The 20211-nt window shown below is 39.6% G+C and overlaps 1 protein-coding gene across 1 annotated transcript in view; it reads right to left on the bottom strand.

The window, feature by feature from the left end:
• The window catches only part of LOC121007369 (aldehyde oxidase 1-like), a 226651-nt gene that overhangs the window by 155530 nt on the left and 50910 nt on the right, over positions 1–20211 (bottom strand). Inside the window, exons 4-10 of the mRNA XM_040439251.1 lie at positions 14033–14141; positions 13042–13168; positions 12379–12440; positions 12246–12290; positions 11661–11738; positions 8270–8411; positions 2024–2116 (exon numbers count right to left, since the gene is read on the bottom strand). Coding sequence (XP_040295185.1) covers positions 2024–2116; positions 8270–8411; positions 11661–11738; positions 12246–12290; positions 12379–12440; positions 13042–13168; positions 14033–14141 — 656 coding nt within the window. The remainder of the gene's footprint in view (positions 1–2023; positions 2117–8269; positions 8412–11660; positions 11739–12245; positions 12291–12378; positions 12441–13041; positions 13169–14032; positions 14142–20211) is intronic.

The following is a 20211-nucleotide window of genomic DNA, read 5'->3' as shown; positions in this document are numbered from 1 at the left end:
CATATGCTGGTGCGGTTGGCCCTGGGTTCCTCCTAATGCAAGACAATGCTAGACCTCATGTGGCTGGAGTGTGTCAGCAGTTCCTGCAAGACGAAGGCATTGATGCTATGGACTGGCCCGCCCGTTCCCCAGACCTGAATCCAATTGAGCACATCTGGGACATCATGTCTCCCTCTATCCACCAACGTCACCTTGCACCACAGACTGTCCAGGAGTTGGCAGATGCTTTAGTCCAGGTCTGGGAGGAGATCCCTCAGGAGACCGTCCGCCACCTCATCAGGAGCATACACAGGCGTTGTAGGGAGGTCATACAGGCACGTGGAGGCCACACACACTACTGAGCCTCATTTTGACTTGTTTTAAGGACATTATATCAAAGTTGGATCAGCCTGTAGTGTGTTTTTCTACTTTAATTTTGAGTGTGACTCCAAATCCAGACCTCCATGGGTTGAAAAATATGATTTCCATTTTTTTATTTTTGTGTGATTTTGTTGTCAGCACATTCAACTATGTAAAGAACAAAGTATTTCAGAAGAATATTTAATTAATTCAGATCTAGGATGTGTTATTTTTGTGTTCCCTTTATTTTTTTGAGCAGTGTATGTTAAACATTAAAAACATGATTTAAACAATAGGTTATTTTCTGATGACACGTTTCCTTTGAGTGGGGAATGAACAAAACACTTACATGGCGTTCTTCTTTTCACTTTCTCAGGTGCAGATATGCATCAGTAGCCCAAGACACTTCCTGCTTGTTCAACCTGCTCTTGGTTTGGCCAGCACTGTTCACAATTGGTCAATTAGAGGGCAGCAAGGAGTGACTTGGACAACCAAAAGCACAGTGTGCATCAGCTAGTCTTAAAAGAAGTGAGGCTATCTTATACGGTAGAAGAGGAGCACAGATAGTGGCAGCTGAGAAGATGAATAACAGGGCACCAAGAAAATATTCTGTTGATTCCCCAGTTAATGTATTTTTTTTTTACTTGAAACAAATCCAGTTGGAAACTAAGGAAATCTGTTTTCTCTCAAAAAAGCAGAATGTCAAATGGATTTGGGAATCTACCAGTCATACAGCAAATATATTTAGCTAATCAGATAATCAGATCAGCTTCATCTAGGACCAGAAGTAATTTGATAATTAAAGTGGTTGTGTCTTTGCCTGGTATTGCATTTACTTAAATGGAAATGAACTCGTATACCTGACACAGCCAATGCAGAGTGCTGCTATTTCTGGTGTAAAAAGAAAATTAAAACTTTAAGAATTTTAGATCTTTAATGGGCTTGTGTCATCAGAAAAATAAGTGCACTAAGGGCAGTCTCAAGACACAAGGTGCAACCCAGCTCTGCCACTTTTATCTGCAAGGCTTCTGCATCGTCATCTTGCTTGGCCCTGGAATCTTATGTTTGTGCGATTTGTTATAACCTCTGTGCATGTGCAGGCGCAAGATGCCAATCGACCTGTCAATCGACCATGAGAAGGAGAGGATGGCAAAGGAATGCGGTGGAGCTAGGGTGCACTGTGTGACTCAGGCCAACCCTTAGTGCACTTAATAGGTCATTAACATATGGATTAGCAGCATTTTTTCTCAGCTATGCAGAATGAGATTGGGGAGTAAGAGGTATGATTATATTATGGTAAGCAAGCTCTACCAGGCATTGTGTCTGGTGTACAACTCATTTCCTGATAACAGACCAAGTTATTTAGAAACCAAACTGTTTTCCTCGGGTACTCAAGTAGTACTTAAAAGTAGAAAATACAAAAAGGTATTAAAAACAGTATTTCCCTTTGTTCATCTCCTCTTTGTCTTTGACCCTTTTGTATCTAATTTTACAATTAAAACTGGGAAATACACAAAGAAATCTGTGCCCCAGGAGCTCAGCCATGCCCACCCTGCTCCTCACTGGCATGTGTCTGCAGACTGGGAAACAGTGAAAGAAAAGATTTTCTCCTATTTATTTGTATCATTCATTTCTAAGTTTGCTAAATAACTGAAAATAATAAAGATAACAGAAATGTAATCACCTTGATCATTAGTAGAAATAGCATGTAACTCTATGATTCTCAGTGGTGAGATGATTACAGGATTAGTAACACCCTCCAACTTCATCTGCCTACCTGGGAAAACAAACAATGTACTTGAGTATACAGGGTATTATCATATTACATATTACAGAGAACCTGTCACCAGCTTAAAGGGAACCTGTCATTTGGTTAATAATTGTATTCCATAATAAATGACCATTCTAGAGCATTTATTCTTATGATTCTATGTCATGGCATTGCTGTAATATCCCTAATAATCAGGAAGTTTCACAGATGTGGGTAAAAAAAATCCAAATAATACCCCTTGACAGGATACCCATGATTGAATTTCCTCAAATAACGAGCTGACTTGTATGCTAAATAACACCTAAACGGAAAAAAAGATCCTCATGGCAGCTCGTATTCATATAGCACAACTGTGGAGACAATCAACCCTCTGCTTCATTAGGCGGATCAATAAAATAATGCTCTATGAAAAACTTACAGCCATTCGTATGGATAGAGTAATGTACTTTGAAAAAATATGGTCTCCCTGGATATCATACTATGCCGTTCCAGATTTAGACTATTATGTTCAGCTGTAATAAGTGTTGAAATCATACAAAGTCATAATATATCTGCTTTGTCTGACTATATTGCGGTCTGTATATTTGACTAGATATTAGATCACTGGTACTGATCTTTGTTGTTTATTATTTCCTGTTTTCATCTTTTGTGTATGTTCCCCCCCTGTGTGGGGTGCATTGGCAGTATGTTGCCGTCGTTCATTGTTTTATAATCCAATAAATATCTTTTGAAACTAAACAGAAAAAAAGGAGTCAATATAGCCAAAAATGCAAAAATACACAATTCTTCCTTTACACAAAAATTTGATAAAAACATTAAAAAGATAAATCACACCAACAAGAAAAATGTGGCTATCCTGAGAGCTAATTGCATGTGTAAATAATATACATTATCTGGGTAAATGAATATGTAAAATACCTCCATATATAATAATAGTATAGAAAGCAGATGGTTGTTAGTACAATGACATAGAACTATAGTCTAGATATGTATAGATCCCAAGTATACGGAAACAATATGGATGTATCTCAACAAAATATGTTTGTAGTATAACAAATGTAACTAACTGGAGAGACATAAAATAAGGAGAGGCAATTAAATCAACCCATAAGTAATATAGAGATACACATCTATGACCTACCCATAGTATCAAGACCCCAACGCTCGTTTCAGCGGCACCTTCACATGGCGGCCCCCAGATGAAGGTGCTGGTGAAATGCACGTGTGTCTCCAGTTAGTTACTTTTGTTATCAGCATCTGCTTTATATTGCAAATATGTTTTGTTGAGACACATCCATATAGTTTCCGTATACTTGGGATCTATACATATCTAGACTATAGTTCTTTGTCATTGTACTAACGGACATCTGCTTTCTATACTATCATTATACAGTACAGACCAAATGTTTGGACACACCTTCTCATTCAAAGAGTTTTCTTTATTTTCATGACTATGAAAATTGTAGATTCACACTGAAGGCATCAAAACTTTGAATTAACACATGTGGAATTATATACATAACAAACAAGTGTGAAACAACTGAAAATATGTCATATTCTAGGTTCTTCAAAGTAGCCACCTTTTGCTTTGATTACTGCTTTGAACACTCTTGGCATTCTCTTGATGAACTTCAAGAGGTAGTCCCCTGAAATGGTTTTCACTTCACAGGTGTGCCCAGTCAGGTTTAATAAGTGGGATTTCTTGCCTTATAAATGGGGTTGGGACCATCAGTTGCGTTGAGGAGAAGTCAGGTGGATCATCATTACTATAAGAAATGAAGGTCAGTCAGTCAGCCGAAAAATTGGGAAAACTTTGAAAGTAAGGGCTATTTGACCATGAAGGAGAGTGATGGGGTGCTGCGCCAGATGACCTGGCCTCCACAGTCACCGGACCTGAACCCAATCGAGATTGCTTAGAGTGAGCTGGACCGCAGAGTGAAGGCAAAAGGGCCAACAAGTGCTAAGCATCTCTGGGAACTCCTTCAAGACTGTTGGAAGACCATTTCAGGGGACTACCTCTTGAAGCTCATCAAGAGAATGCCAAGAGTGTGCAAAGCAGTAATCAAAGCAAAAGGTGGCTACTTTGAAGAACCTAGAATATGACATATTTTCTGTTGTTTCACACTTGTTTGTTATGTATATAATTCCACATGTGTTAATTCATAGTTTTGATGCCTTCATAGTCATGAAAATAAAGAAAACTCTTTGAATGAGAAGGTGTGTCCAAACTTTTGGTCTGTACTGTATATGGAGGTATTTTACATATATTGTTTTCCCATATAATGTATATTATTTACACATGCAATTAGCTCTCGGGATACAGAGGGATGCGAAAGTTTGGGCAACCTTGTTAATCGTCATGATTTTCCTGTATAAATCGTTGGTTGTTACGATAAAAAATGTCAGTTAAATATATCATATAGGAGACACACACAGTGATATTTGAGAAGTGAAATGAAGTTTATTGGATTTACAGAAAGTGTGCTATAATTGTTTAAACAAAATTAGGCAGGTGCATAAATTTGGGCACTACAAAAAAGAAATGAAATCAATATTTAGTAGATCCTCCTTTTGCAGAAATTACAGCCTCTAAACGCTTCCTGTAGGTTCCAATGAGAGTCTGGATTCTGGTTGAAGGTATTCTGGACCATTCGTCTTTACAAAACATCTTTAGTTCATTCAGGTTTGATGGCTTCCGAGCATGGACAGCTCTCTTTAAGTCACACCACAGATTTGCAATTATATTCAGGTCTGGGGAATGAGATGGCCATTCCAGAACGTTGTACTTGTTCCTCTGCATAAATGCCTTAGTAGATTTTGAGCAGAGTTTAGGGTCGTTGTCTTGTTGAAAGATCCAGCCCCGGCGCAGCTTCAGCTTTGTCACTGATTCCTGGACATTGGTCTCCAGAATCTGCTGATACTGAGTGGAATCCATGCGTCCCTCAACTTTGACAAGATTCCCAGTCCCTGCACTGGCCACACAGCCCCACAGCATGATGGAACCACCACCATATTTTACTGTAGGTAGCAGGTGTTTTTCTTGGAATGCTGTGTTCTTTTTCCTCCATGTATAACGCCCCTTGTTATGGCCAAATAACTCAATTTTAGTTTCATCAGTCCACAGCACCTTATTCCAAAATGAAGCTGGCTTGTCCAAATGTGCTTTAGCCCACCTCAAGCGGCACTTTTTGTGCTGTGGGCGGAGAAAAGGCTTCCTCTGCATCACTCTCGCATACAGCATCTCCTTGTGTAAAGTGCGCCGAATGGTTGAACGATGCACAGTGACTCCATCTGCAGCAAGATGATGTCGTAGGTCTTTGGTGCTGGTCTGTGGGTTGACTCTGACTGTTCTCACCATTCGTCGCTTCTGTCTATCCGAGATTTTTCTTGGTCTGCCACTTCAAGCCTTAACTTGAACTGAGCCTGTGGTCTTCCATTTCATCAATATGTTCCTAACTGTGGAAACAGACAGCTGAAATCTCTGAGACAGCTTTCTGTATCCTTCCACTAAACCATGATGGTGAACAATCTTTGTCTTCAGGTCATTTGAGAGTTGTTTTGAGACCCCCATGTTGCTACTCTTCAGAGAAAATTAAAAGATGAGGGAAACTTACAATTGACCCCCTTAAATACTCTTTCTTATAATTGGATTCACCTGTGTATGTAGGTCAGGGGTCACTGAGCTTACCAAGCCAATTTGAGTTCCAATAATTAGTTCTAAAGGTTTTGGAATCAATAAAATGACAACAGTGCCCAAATTTATGCATCTGCCTAATTTTGTTTAAACAATTATAGCACACTTTCTGTAAATCCAATAAACTTCATTTTACTTCTCAAATATCACTGTGTGTGTCTCCTATATGATATATTTAACTGACATTTTTTATCGTAACAACCAACGATTTATACAGGAAAATCATGATGATTAACAAGGTTGCATCCCACTGTAGCTGTATTTTTCTCGTTGGTGTGATTAATCTTTTTAATCTTTTTATAAAAATTTTGTGTTAATAAAGAATTGTGTATTTTAGAATTTTTGGCTATAATGACTCCTTTTTCCTGTTTCTGTGTTCTCTAATATTCCTACTAGAAGTTTATTAATGAATTGCCAGTTGGCTGTTACTAGTTGGAGGGTGTACCTTCCCAGACACTTTCCAATCAGTGCTGATAGTGGCAGATTGTCCTGAGACATACACCAAACTGGTTACACCCAGTTGGCAGTTCATGCATAAACGTATAGTTGTAAGAAAAGATCATTCTGGATTATTACATGGGGAATGCAAGTAGTTACTGACATAGACATGTCAGGAGAGGGGACAAGCCCTCTTTAACTTCTAGAACCAATGGTTACTAATGGGATTATAGCAGCTGGACCACAATTTACTACCACATCTTCAAGTACTAAAACCATAATAGTTTACTAATAATACTAATAATATAGTAATCGTAATAGAGAATATATACTTTATACTAAAAGTAGCTAAATATTACAACAGTAATTTGTAAAACACCATTTTAATTTTGTACTGCATATGGATGTACAGTCGTTGCCAAAAGTTTTGAGAATTACATAAATATTGGAAATTGGAAAAGTTGCTGCTTAAGTTTTTATAATAGCAATTTGCATATCCTCCAGAATGGTATGAAGAGTGATCAGATGAATTGCATAGTCCTTCTTTGCCATGAAAATGAACTTAATCCCAAAAAACCCTTTCCACTGCATTTCATTGCTGTCATTAAAGGACCTGCTGAGATCATTTCAGTAATCGTCTTGTTAACTCAGGTGAGAATGTTGACGAGCACAAGGCTGGAGATCATTATGTCAGGCTGATTGGGTTAAAATGGCAGACTTGACATGTTAAAAGGAGGGTGATGCTTGAAATCATTGTTCTTTCATTGTTAACCATGGTGACCTGCAAAGAAACGCGTGCAGCCATCATTGCGTTGCATAAAAATGGCTTCACAGGCAAGGATATTGTGGCTACTAAGATTGCACCTCAATCAACAATTTATAGGATCATCAAGAACTTCAAGGAAAGAGGTTCAATTCTTGTTAAGAAGGCTTCAGGGCGTCCAAGAAAGTCCAGAAAGCGCCAGGATCATCTCCTAAAGAGGATTCAGCTGCGGGATCGGAGTGCCACCAGTGCAGAGCTTGCTCAGGAATGGCAGCAGGCAGGTGTGAGCACATCTGCACTCACAGTGAGGCAAAAGACTTTTGGAAGATGGCCTGGTGTCAAGAAGGGCAGCAAAGAAGCCACTTCTCTCCAAAAAAAACATCAGGGACAGATTGATCTTCTGCAGAAAGTTTCGTGAATGGACTGCTGAGGACTGGAGCAAAGTCATATTCTCTGATGAAGCCTCTTTCCGATTGTTTGGGGCATCTGGAAAAAGGCTTGTCGGGAGAAGAAAAGGTGAGCGCTACCATCAGTCCTGTGTCATGCCAACAGTAAAGCATCTTGAGACCATTCATGTGTGGGGTTGCTTCTCATCCAAGGGAGTGAGCTCACTCACAATTTTGCCTAAAAACACAGCCATGAATAAAGAATGGTACCAAAACACCCTCCAACAGCAACTTCTTCCAACAATCCAACAACAGTTTGGTGAAGAATAATGCATTTTCCAGCACGATGGAGCACCGTGCCATAAGGCAAAAGTGATAACTAAGTGGCTCGGGGACCAAAACGTTGACATTTTGGGTCCATGGCCTGGAAACTCCCCAGATCCTCAAGAGGCGGGTGGACAAACAAAAACCCACTAATTCTGACAAACTCCAAGAAGTGATTATGAAAGAATGGGTTGCTATCAGTCAGGAATTGGCCCAGAAGTTGATTGAGAGCATGCCCAGTCGAATTGCAGAGGTCCTGAAAAAGAAGGGCCAACACTGCAAATACTGACTCTTTGCATAAATGTCATGGAATTGTCGATAAAAGCCTTTGAAACGTATGAAGTGCGTGTAATTATATTTCACTACATCACAGAAACAACTGAAACAAAGATCTAAAAGCAGTTTAGCAGCAAATTTTGTGAAAACTAATATTTGTGTCATTCTCAAAACATTTGGCCATGACTGTATATTGAATGCTTCTGTGCTTTGCTTTGTGACTGTGAGCATTTAAATTTTTGTATGATAACAGATACACCGTAATTCTCCCGTCTTACCAACAGTGGTGTTACCAACTACAAGAGGAGCTTTAGGAAATTTCTTCTTTAATTCGAGAAGTTCTCCAAGTGTTGAAGGTGAATACCAAGTAATTCTCTCTCCATGAAAAGTCATCATTTTCTTTGGGTTATTGAGCATCAACTGATTAAGACAGAATTCAAATCATTGTAATTATTGAAAGCATTACTAGTTTAACCATCCCCTAAGCTTGTGCAGAAATACTTTGCATTAGATTTTATCAGCAGAAAAGCTATTCTTTATCTTTTTATTCATATTTACAGTAATTTACAATTTCTCTATATTTTTGGTATGTTAAAGGGAATGTCACCTACAATTTTCTTCTGCCAGTTAAAATCAAATATATCATTTTTTCTAATTTGTTTTTATTTTTTCATAGTATATTTTTTTAAATTCTATTTCTTGAATGTGATTATGGGGGCAGCCATCGTTCCTGAGCTGTTAAAAGCATTTAGAGATATGCTATACCGTAGCCACCATGAACCATAGACAAATTGTCAGGAGGGAAACTCATTGACTTCTATGGAAGAGTTTTCTAGGCATGCTCTGTGCCCTGTGTAGAGGTCATAGTACAAGTAAGCTGTGGCCATCAAATATTACATATTTACTAATATTGTAGTCGGGGCGTAGCTATAGGGGGTGCAGAGGTAGCAGTCTCTATCGGGCCCAGGAGCATGAGGGAGCCCAAAGACCCTTGTGCCACATAAGAAGAAACCTGTATTATAGAAAGACAGAAAGTACATGCAGGTCAAGTTACACCTCTGGCTGGAGTGAAGAGATTAGGTCAAGAATTAGGCATGGGGGGGGTTCCATTCTGAGGGAAGGGGGCACAAGCTGAACTCTTGCACCAGGGTCCATGGCTATACCCCTGATTGTAGTTGGTAAATTTGGGACATGCCAGACCCACCTAGGAGTGTCCAAATCCAAAATATGCTGGGACTGTCTCTGAAAATTGGCAACTCTGATATTGTGAATTTTCAGAGACAGTCTGAGCATATTTTGGGTTGTTCCAGGCTGAAAATGGAATCTTATGTACGTCCCATCCATAAGTGGGTGGTCTCAGTTGGATTTGGACACTCCCGGGTGGTACTGGCATATCCTAAATCTTCCTTTATCTGTACGTAGGTGATATCTGTCATTTTAATTCTTCCTGTGATGATAATGAGATAACTGCTGAAAAGTGATCTGTACAGACCAAGAAGTGATGACTATTATTAGGCTTAGGGATTGTTCATCATTTATGTATATATAGAGTATTCAAAAGGATGGATGAGTCTTAATAAATCAAAATGTAAATCCACAAAAAAGAAAAGACCCTTAAAATTACAATATTTAATGATAATTCTTAAAACCTAATGCCCAAACTATGATTAGGATACAATGCCAATCAATCATTTAAAGATACAAAGTAAATTACAAGATATAGTGAGGAACGAGCTCAGGGTCACTGGGGAAGGGAAAAAACTTACCCTAAGTATCATCCTATCGTGCCCCTAAGCCCTGAGACGAATCCCAATGGTGGAGACTCTCTGTCCTCGTACATCAGCTGTTATGCCCTCTTTAGCCCTGACAGTGAAATGAGCCCCAAAAGAAAAAAAAGAAAAAAACCATGGAAAGGGGAAGCCGGCTATCCCAGGCCAACCTGGGCTCCTTGGCACTGCGGTGATAGGGACTGTTCACATCATCAGATTTTTTCCAATGTTTAACATATACGTTGGGAAAAAAAGGAATGTAAAACCATAGTATACTACTGTTTTCCATCCTGCAGAGTCCAGCAAAATACATATGTTAAACTTTTTTGTTGCTATTTTTTTAACTTTAACCTAAGGTCATGGATGCCACGCCATGGCATCTGTCTGAGGCATTCGTTTAAATGTATATGTCATATGCATACAACGTGGGACAAAAACATGAACACAGCCTTGGTGGCCAGTGCAAAGACTGCAGGATTTTTGGATTTTTTATTATACAGTGACATGAAAAATTAAAAACAACAGTACCAACAATTCTTAAAAATATGTTTAACATAAAAATTTGATTTAAAAAGGTCAATTTCTGATGACACACACCCTAGATTGACATACTGTAACAACAGAAGAAAGTTGACAAACCTGATGAGTGCACTAAATTAAAATAAGAACACACCCTGTACTGAACCTTTCTGGGTGTTCCTAGAATTAGATTGCTTTACCAGATAACAGACGTTAAAAAAAATATGCCGTGGGAGAAAATCCACTTCTGTGCCCTTAAATGTTCAGTACACACAGTGCATGATCACTTCAAATGAAGAAATTACATTGAAGAATTCAGAATCGGACCAGCACAAAGATTTTCAAAGCTTCTATGTAGATGCTGATATATATCATGCAGCATTATGGTATCCTCTACTCTATTCCGTTCTTTGAAAGAATCAGATGGATCTAAATGAATTTTATTTGTCAATCCTCTTTTATTCCTAGAAGTGGAACTAGAGGTGTCCATTCAATGCTGCTTTTGCCTCAATAGACATACCATGCATGTGCATTCAAGAAAAGAACAATTTTTTCTCCTTGGTCTGGTGGTCATGGTTATAATGTTTTTATTTTTTGGTCAATGTAGCTGTATGACGCTTTGGTTTTATGTACTGTAGGTGCCATATAAATAAAACGCTATTATATATGTACCAAAAAATGGCACCTATATACAGTGCAACTTGTCTGAAAAAGCCTCATACGGCTAAATTGACCAAAAAAATAAAAAAAATATGACCACTAGAAAAAGACCAAAAGAGAAAAATGGTTCTGGTCTAAAATTGCTATGGCCATCCTCAAATATCAAAGTCATTTTTGTGATACACATAGGCATACATGCCCCTGCTTCTTCCACATCTATCTAGAGGATGCTGAAACCACTATAAAGATATATTAAGGCTGGTTTTTTTTCTGGTGTTTTTTCAGGCATTTTACAGGCTTAAAAAAGGCAAACAAAATTTATATGTGAAAGAAGCCTAAGAAATTCGTAAGCACAGAATTTTGGTAGATTAATTAAAAAAATAAAAAAAATGATATATAATATATTTATAAATTCAATTATTCTGGACTGCAAGTGTGCACCCGTGCTGCCTTACCCCTGTAATCAAGTACCCTGAAAAAGGTAGAGACACTTATTGGTGCCCAGTATTCAAGGCATAAACTGAAACACCCCCCAGATATACCCCTATGGAGCTGTAGTACCTTAGGTTTATCACATGCACTTGATGCTTGCTATTATTTATATGTTGAGTGCAGCCTGCAATGCCAACTAACAACATTTAAAGAGTCCTCAAGAGTGAGTGCGGAGTACGGTCTGTGTTTTCTCCTGCATTACTAGAGCAAGCCAGGATTTTGCACTCACCATCAGCTCAGGTGGAAAGATAAGTTCTTGTGTCGAATCCAGTGGCAAAAGGTCCTGCTCATTGAAGAGTTTGGATGACTGTTTAAACAAATATGTAAACATGTAAATTGTAAATTATTATAGTTTTACATTTATTAACGAATTGTTACGCATTGTTATGAACTGCCATCTAAAAAAGAACAAAAATAAAACCTCTCACAGTGGTTTCCTTTTCAAAAATGTCTACTGTGCAATGTGTGAATATGCATCTGGATTGGTTTATGCAAACTAACTTGCTCACCCCATAAAAAAGTGAACTAATGAAAAGATAATTAACTTTGTGTGAATAATAATTCATAACTTCCCTTTCAGTCATATATACATAGGCCATTTCTGGCTAGTGCATTGCAGCAAAACTAAGAGACTCAGCCAAGTATTAATCCAGTTGGAAGGCTGGAAGAGTCTAAATGGCAGAATAAATACGATTCTAGAATTGAGAGAATCACATATTTAGATTACTACAAAAAAAATTACATTTAAATTGCATTGCTAAAAGGGTAAAAGGCTACCCGAAAAGAGAAAAAAAAAGAAAGCGCTATACTATACCGTCATCTCAGGCAGCATATTTTCTTCATCACTTTTACAGCACTTCTGAAAAAAAAAAACACAGTCCATTAAGCAGAGATGAAGAGGTACTGGAAACTAAAGCATACATACTGTAATATATCAGTCCACTAACCTTATCAAATGTCCTAAAACCAGCCAAAATGGGCCTGTATCCAGTGCACCTACACAGGTTTCCTATGGCAAGAGAAATAATTATAGACCATGTTTAGATGTTCATATGTGATATTCATATATAGAATGGTAAGCAGAGGACTCAATGCAACAAGTGTACTGCATTCTCCAAAGGTAGCACTACTGTTTGCTTCATGTCAGAATGTAACACATCAATAGTACATATGGATATGATGTTCCTTCCATAGGAGCTAAACTTGTAGCTTATCTCCTTAAAGGAAGCTTGGCGTTTCTGAGGCTCAAATGTAAAATGCCACCATCTAAGCATCACATGGAGTAGCTTTGTATGCTTTAAAGCTGACCATCCATATAAGTCAGCTGAATCTACCAATTTGGTGAGATTGACCAATGATCTAATGAGTATGCAAGCAGCCTGACGGTCTGAAAGAATGAGGCATGCTGGATTTTAACACTGCAGATCCTTCATTCCTCTGCTTATTTCATATTTCAGCTTCTTGACAACCTCTATCACTAAATTAAAGCGCCACATTAAAGAACAATGGCTTCAATGGTATTAAATGAGGCTATATAATAAGTTTAAATTATACTACTTACCAGGCAGGTAAATCATAATCTCTTTAATGGTGGGCTCTGGACTACCTACCAGATAAGTAAGCCATGATCTCTTGAATGGTGGGCTCTGGATTATTTCTCAATAAAGAATACATGGACATCACCATCCCAGGACTACAGAACCCACACTGTGAACCATGAGCTTTAGCTAACCTCTCCTAAAGAGTGAAGATAAATCCAGATGTTAGTGGCAGCACTGGAAAGCAATGTAATGGATCATTAATAATCTCAATGGAGTACAGGATCTGCCTAGCCTTGCAGTCAAGGGTGCACCTAGCCTTTCTGCTGCCTGAGACGAAAACTGAAATAGTGCCCCCCCATGCCAATTTCTTAACCTAACCCTTTTTCACAATGAAAGCACTCATTGCCTATGGCCCTTCTGCTGCTCCCCCTCTTGCCCCTTCCTGGTGCTGCCTGAGGCGATCGCCTCACCTGGCCTCATTGGTGGTGCACCCCTGCTTGCAGTTTAAAGCTTGTAAACCAAGTTGGCTTCACAAGTCAACATTGCACACTCATAAGTGTATACGCCACAATCTTTTCTATACAGGAAAAAATAGGTGACAGTGATGTATACTTGGCATTGTGAAGAACACTATTCTGGCACACGCAAAAAATAGTTCACTACAGCGATGTGAACATAGCCGTGGCATAAATTGCAAAACAACAAGAGCATTAAAGGTATTAGGCCAAGTTTGCATATCCACAGGATAGGGGATAACTAACTGCTTGCTGGGGTTCTGACTGCTGGAACTCCCACCCAACAGGGGTCCCATTCCTCTGATCTGATGGAGCAGCAGGTCGAACATGCACCCTGCCGCTCCATTGATTCTTTATAGAATTGCCGGAAATAGCAGAGCACTGTACTTGGCTATCTCTGAGTGAGTGTATGTTGTCCAGATTTGCTCTACGGTAGCTCCAAGGTCCAATTCAGGGTTGCTTAGCTATGCCAAAATCAGCGTCCTCTAGTTATCATAACATTCTAACATACTGTACATCACAGGGCCAACAGTGGCCAAGGTTACCTGGACTGGATGCAGCCTTGTGACTGAATTTCCTATTCCTTCTGTTGTGGTGACTGCCATTCCATGCAGGGAACATATTGGAGTCAGGCATGCTGTCACTGGGTAATGTCTACAAATTAGTAAAGGATAATGAAAATAACATTTGTCGAAAATGAAAAAGTAATAGAGATGCAAGCTAGATGGCAAGTTAGGGTCTATGGTTCCTTTTGTAAATTTGAGGCAATTTTATTTCTGTAGTCTTACAAATGTTGTTTATCCAAAACATGTTAGTCTTTCGCGTACAAGAAATCTGCGTAGACTTCCATTGGATCAGGAATATTAGCCTTAGTGGCTGCTTTCTCTCTTCCAGCAGCCTCCCTTAGAGGAGGCTTAAGAGCCCCCTGTATACTGTATGAATTCAATAAAAACACAGCGGATGAGATTTACCAATCAGAATTCAGGCCCATTTTGCACTCCCCAAAAAATGTAGAGCCCCTTTGTAACTTACCGTATATGAGAAAGAGATGTGACCCACTAAAAGGAGTGTGACCTGCTGGGAAAGCGGTGGGCTTAAGATGCACCAAAAGTATACAGTCTAAAGGTGCACCAGATTTATTATCCAGCATCAGACAATGTGATAAATCTGGCACATTCTAAGGGTACTTTCACACTAGTGTTTTTTGATTCCGGCAGGCATTTATGGCAACGTAACTGCCTGCCGGATCCGGCAAGCCGTGTACAAATGGAAAGCCTTTTTTTCCAAATTCGTTAGACGGATCCAGTGAATTACCGGATCAGTCTTATCTGGTATCATCCAGAATACTGGATCTGGTATTTAAAGATCAAAAGCAAAAATAGCTCCTCCTATGTCCCAGCGCATGCACAGACCAGAAAACCGGATTAAAACATCTCTATCAAAATTAATGCCGGATCCAGCAAGTGTGGTATTGTTCCGGGATTTTGGCTGGAAAAAAGACTGCAGCATGCTGCAGTATTTTGTCCGGTCAAATACCGTACAAGGGACGGAACGGAAGACATCCTGATGCACACTGAATGGATTGCTTTCCATTCAGAATGCATTAGGACAAAACTGATGCGTTTTTTCCCGGTATTGAGACCCTTTACAGAATTTCAATACCGAAAAAGAATAACGCTAGTGTGAAAGTAGCCTATGACTTTCCACTTTTAGATTAGACGAAGTATTAGTATAAGTAAGTCTCCCCCACATCATTAAGCTCCTTTCTGTACTGGACCATAATAGTGTTATATTACTAAGATGATTTTATTTTGCCCCATTTTAGACAGTGAACCACAGTTCAGTGGTTTCTATTTGCAATATTTTGTACATTTTAATTCTTAGAGTCCTGAGTGTATTGACTGCTTCCTTGAGTATAGCTTATAAAATGGCTATAAGGCATTGTGGCTCATTGGTTAACGCTGCTGTGTTGCAGTGCTCGGGTCCTGGGTTCAAATCAACGTGCACCATCTGCATAGATTTGCAGTTCTTTCTATGTTTGTATATCTGCATAGACTTTGTATGTTCTTCCTATGTTTGTATATGTTTCTTCCATGTACTCTGGTTTCACTCCAAAGACTATACTGATAGATGAACTGTCTTCCTTTAAATTGTCCATTGGGGGCACACTTAGTGTCATTGTTGCACCACAATTCAAACATAAGTTACCACTTCGTTTTGGTATAAATCAATGTAGACACTTTTTAAAATACGCCATATTAGCGGCACTAACCATAAATTGGTGTAAGTTACAGAAAAGTTTCCAACTTCATGTCAGTAGTCAAACTGCGCCAGACTGTGATAAATTTGATGCAGACTGCTCGCTGGAAGTCTACTCTGTCTGAATATTAGACAGCATTGGTAAATGTGGGTCATTGTACTGGAGATTGTTGTAGGCGATGGCAATCTCCATACTTAACCCCTTAAGGACTCAGCCCTATTTTACCTTAGGGACTTGGCCATTTTTTGCAAATCTGACCAGTGTCACTTTAAAGGGATTCTGTCATCAGAAATGAGCCCTATAAGCTAAACATATGGCGATGTCCCTTGTAAAACACAGATTTCTAAAGTGAGTTTATCAAATGCCCCTGTGGCTCTATATTCATAAAAAAGCGGTTTATATCACCTGTCAATCACTTCAAAATGTGTCCAAGGGGACGTCTCATGGTGAAAGGTGCCCGGCTGCAGCCATGTCGTTTAGGTGCCCAGCGCCGCCTTCTGAGCTGAAATCGCCGCCCTCCCTTTCATGCGATCCGCCTACCTCACGTCATCACTGCCTCTCTAACCACCGCTCGCTTCATCCAGATCCCGCGCGTGCGCACTAGTTATATCCTGATGCGCCCGTGCGGACTACTGGCAGCGGCCTCGTATAGCAAAGCGCGCATGCGTCGGCCGGCGTACTTCGCTCGAACCTCCATTGACTGCCCTATTACAGCCCATCCCAGCCATCCAACCTCCTACAGCCTGGTTCAAAGCTCGCGGGATCTGGATGAAGCGAGCGGTGGTTAGAGAGGCAGTGATGACGTAAGGTAGGCGGATCGCATGAAAGGGAGGGCGGAGATTTCAGCTCAGAAGGCGGCGCTGGGCACCCAAACGACATGGCTGCAGTCGGGCACCTTTCACCATGAGACGTCCCCTTGGACACATTTTGTGATATAGGAGATATAAACCGCTTTTTTATGAATATAGAACCACAGGGGCATTTGATAAACTCACTTTAGGATTCTGTGTTTTACAAGGGACATCGCCATATGTTTAGCTTATAGGGCTCATTTCTGATGACAGAATCCCTTTAAGTGCTGATAACTTTAAAACGCTTTTACTTACCCAGGCCGTTCTGAGAATTTTTTCGGCACATATTGTACTTCATGACACTGCTAAAATTGGGTCAAAAAAGTTATTTTTTTTTGCATAAAAAAATACCAAATTTACAAAAAAATTTGAAAAATTTGCAAATTTCAAAGTTTCAGTTTCTCTACTTCTGTAATACATAGTAATACCCCCAAAAATTATGATGACTTTACATTCCCCATATGTCTACTTCATGTTTGTATCATTTTGGGAATGATATTTTATTTTTGGGGATGTTACATAGCTTAGAAGTTTAGAAGCAAATTTTGAAATTTTTCTGAAATTTTCCAAATCCCACTTTTTATGGACCAGTTCAGGTCTGAAGTCACTTTATGAGGCATACGTAATAGAAACCATCCAAAAATGACCCCATTTTAGAAACTACACCCCTCAAGGTATTCAAAACTGATTTTACAAACTTGGTTAACCCTTTAGGTCTTTCACAAGACTTCATGGCAAATGGACATAAAATTTAAGAATTTCGATTTTTTTGGGAAAATTTTCCAATATAATCCATTCTTTCCAGGAACAAAGCAAGGGTTAACTGCCAAACAAAACTCAATATGGGTTGCCCTGATTCAGTTTGCAGAAACACCCCATATGTTGTCGTAAACTACTGTTTGGCCAAACGGGAGGACATAGAAGGAGGGGAACGCCATATGGTTTTTGCAAGGCAGATTTTGCAGGACTGGTTTTGTTTATACCATGTCCCATTTCAAGCCCCCCGTTGCATCCCTAGAATAGAAATTTCAAAAAAGTGACTCCATCTAAGAAAGTACACCCCTCAAGGTATTCAAAACTAGGTTTACAAACTTTGTTAACCCTTTAGTTGTTCCACAAGAGTTAATGGCAGATGGAGAAACAATTTAGGAATTTCTATTTTTTTGAAAATTTTCAATTTTAACCCATTTTTTCCCGTAATAAAGTAAGAGTTAACTGCCAAACAAAACTCAATATGGGTTGCCCTGATTCTGTAGTTTGCAAAAACACCCCATATGTGGTCCTAAACTACTGTTTGGCCAAACGGCAGGACATAGAAGGAGGGGAACGCCATATGGGTTTTGGAAGGCAGATTTTGCAGGACTGGTTTTGTTTATACCATGTCCCATTTCAAGCCCCCCGTTGCACCCCTAGAATAGAAATTCCAAAAAAGTGACTCCATCTAAGAAATTACACCCCTCAAGGTATTCAAAACTGGGTTTACAAACTTTGTTAACCCTTTAGGTGTTCCACAAGAGTTAATGGCAGATGGAGAAACAATTTTTGAATTTCTATTTTTTGGAAAATTTTCCATTTTAACCCTTACTTTATTACTGGAAAAAATGGGTAAACAGCCAAACAAAACTCAATATGGGTTGCCCTGATTCTGTAGTTTGCAGAAACACCCCATATGTGGTCGTAAACTACTATTTGGCTAAACAGCAGGACATAGAAGAAGGGGAAGGCCATATGGTTTTTGGAAGGCAGATTTTGCTGGACTGGTTTATTTACACCATGTACCCTTTCAAGCCCCCTGATGCACCCCAAGAGTAGAAACTCCATAAACGTGACCCCATCTAGGAAACTACGGGATAAGGTGGTTGTTGTTTTGGGAATATTTTAGGGTAAATATGATTTTTGGTTGCTCTATATTACACATTTTGAGGCAAGGTAACAAAAAATGAAAATTCTAAATTAGTTTCTATTTAGTTTTGTGGAACACCTAAAGGGTTAACAAAGTTTGTAAAGTAACTTTTGAATACCTTGAGGGGTGTAGTTTCTTAGATGGGGTCACTTTTTTGGAGTTTCTAGTCTAGGCTACATCAGGGGGGGCTTCTAATGGGACATGGTGTAAATAAACCAGTCCATCAAAATCTGCCGTCCAGAAACCATATGGCGTTCCCTTTGTTCTTTGCCCTGCCGTGTGGCTATATAGCCATTTACGACCACATATGGGATGTTTCTGCAAACTACAGAATCAGGGCAATAAATATTTAGTTTTGTTTGGCTGTTAACCCTTGCTTTATTACCGGAAAAAAAGGATTCAAATGGAAATTTTGCCAAAAAATGGGTGTTTTCGCACCGTTTTATTTTATATTTTTAACGCTGTTCATCCGAGGGGTTTAGTCAAATGTTATTTTTATAGGGCAGATTCTTACGGATGTGGTTATACCTAATATGTCTACATTTTAAAATGTATTTAGATTTTACACTATATTATAATTTTAGGAACCCAAAAAAATTATTTTAGTATCTCCATAGCCTGGGAGCTTTTTTTTTCTTTTTGTTGGGCGACTATTTAATGTAGGGGCTCATTTTTTGCGGGATGAGATGGCGGTTTTATTGGCACTAATTGGGGGTGCATATGACATTTTGATCGCTCGCTATTACACTTTTTGTGATGTTAGGTGACAAAAAATTGCTTTTTTTTACACTTTTTTTTTTTTTTCAACGCTATTCATCCGGGGGGTTACATGTTATTTTTATAGAGAAGATTTTTACGGACGCGGCGATGCCCAATATGTATGGCTCTCAGACTTTGGAGACACTAAGCAGGCATCCTCAAACTGCGGCCCTCCAGATGTTGTAAAACTACAATTCCCACCATGCCCTGCTGATGGCTGTGTGGTTGTCTGGGCATGCTGGGAGTTATAGTTTTACAACATCTGGAGGGACGCAGTTTAAGGATGCCTGCACTAAAACTAATATTTTTGGGGAAAAAAATTGTTTCCGTGTCTCCAAAGTCTGAGAGCCATCCTTTTTTATGTTCTCTAGGGGACTATTGGGGATTATAAAAATGTAGTACTCCATGGAAGTGTGATACTCCCTGAAGCAATCGATAACGCAGAGGCCCGGATGATCGGGGCAAGTGTCACATTGAGTGGTGGTGTCCTTCCGTATCCCCCTCATGTGACACACTCTGCATCTTTTTTGCGTTCGTCCCTTCTTTCCAGTATGGGGGACCACACCTGGAAAATGTTGGCCAGGGACGATCCGGGCACCTCCAATTCCCGAGGTACTCCGGCCTGCTCTTTGCCGGTCTGAAAAAATCAGGTCATTGAGGACTGCCTCATAGAATTGGAGGAATGTCCCTGTGTTGCCAGCGCTCTGGGACAGTACAAAAGAGTTGTACAAGGTAACCTGTACCAAGTAGACCACAACTTTTTTGTACCATGCCCGGGTTTTGCACATGGCATTATATGGCTTGAGGACTTGTCAGAGAGATCAACTCCTCCCATATACCGATTGTAGTCGACTATACAATCGGGCTTGAGGACCGGTGCCGCGGTACCTCGCACAGGGACAGGGGTGATTCCATTACCGTGGATTGTGGACAGTACAAGGACATCCCTCT

The sequence above is a fragment of the Bufo bufo genome, chromosome 7 (genome assembly GCF_905171765.1).
Source record: "Bufo bufo chromosome 7, aBufBuf1.1, whole genome shotgun sequence".
Lineage (NCBI taxonomy): Eukaryota > Metazoa > Chordata > Amphibia > Anura > Bufonidae > Bufo > Bufo bufo.
Note: the sequence above shows the minus strand (reverse complement) of the source record. Positions and strands in the feature narration are given on the sequence as shown.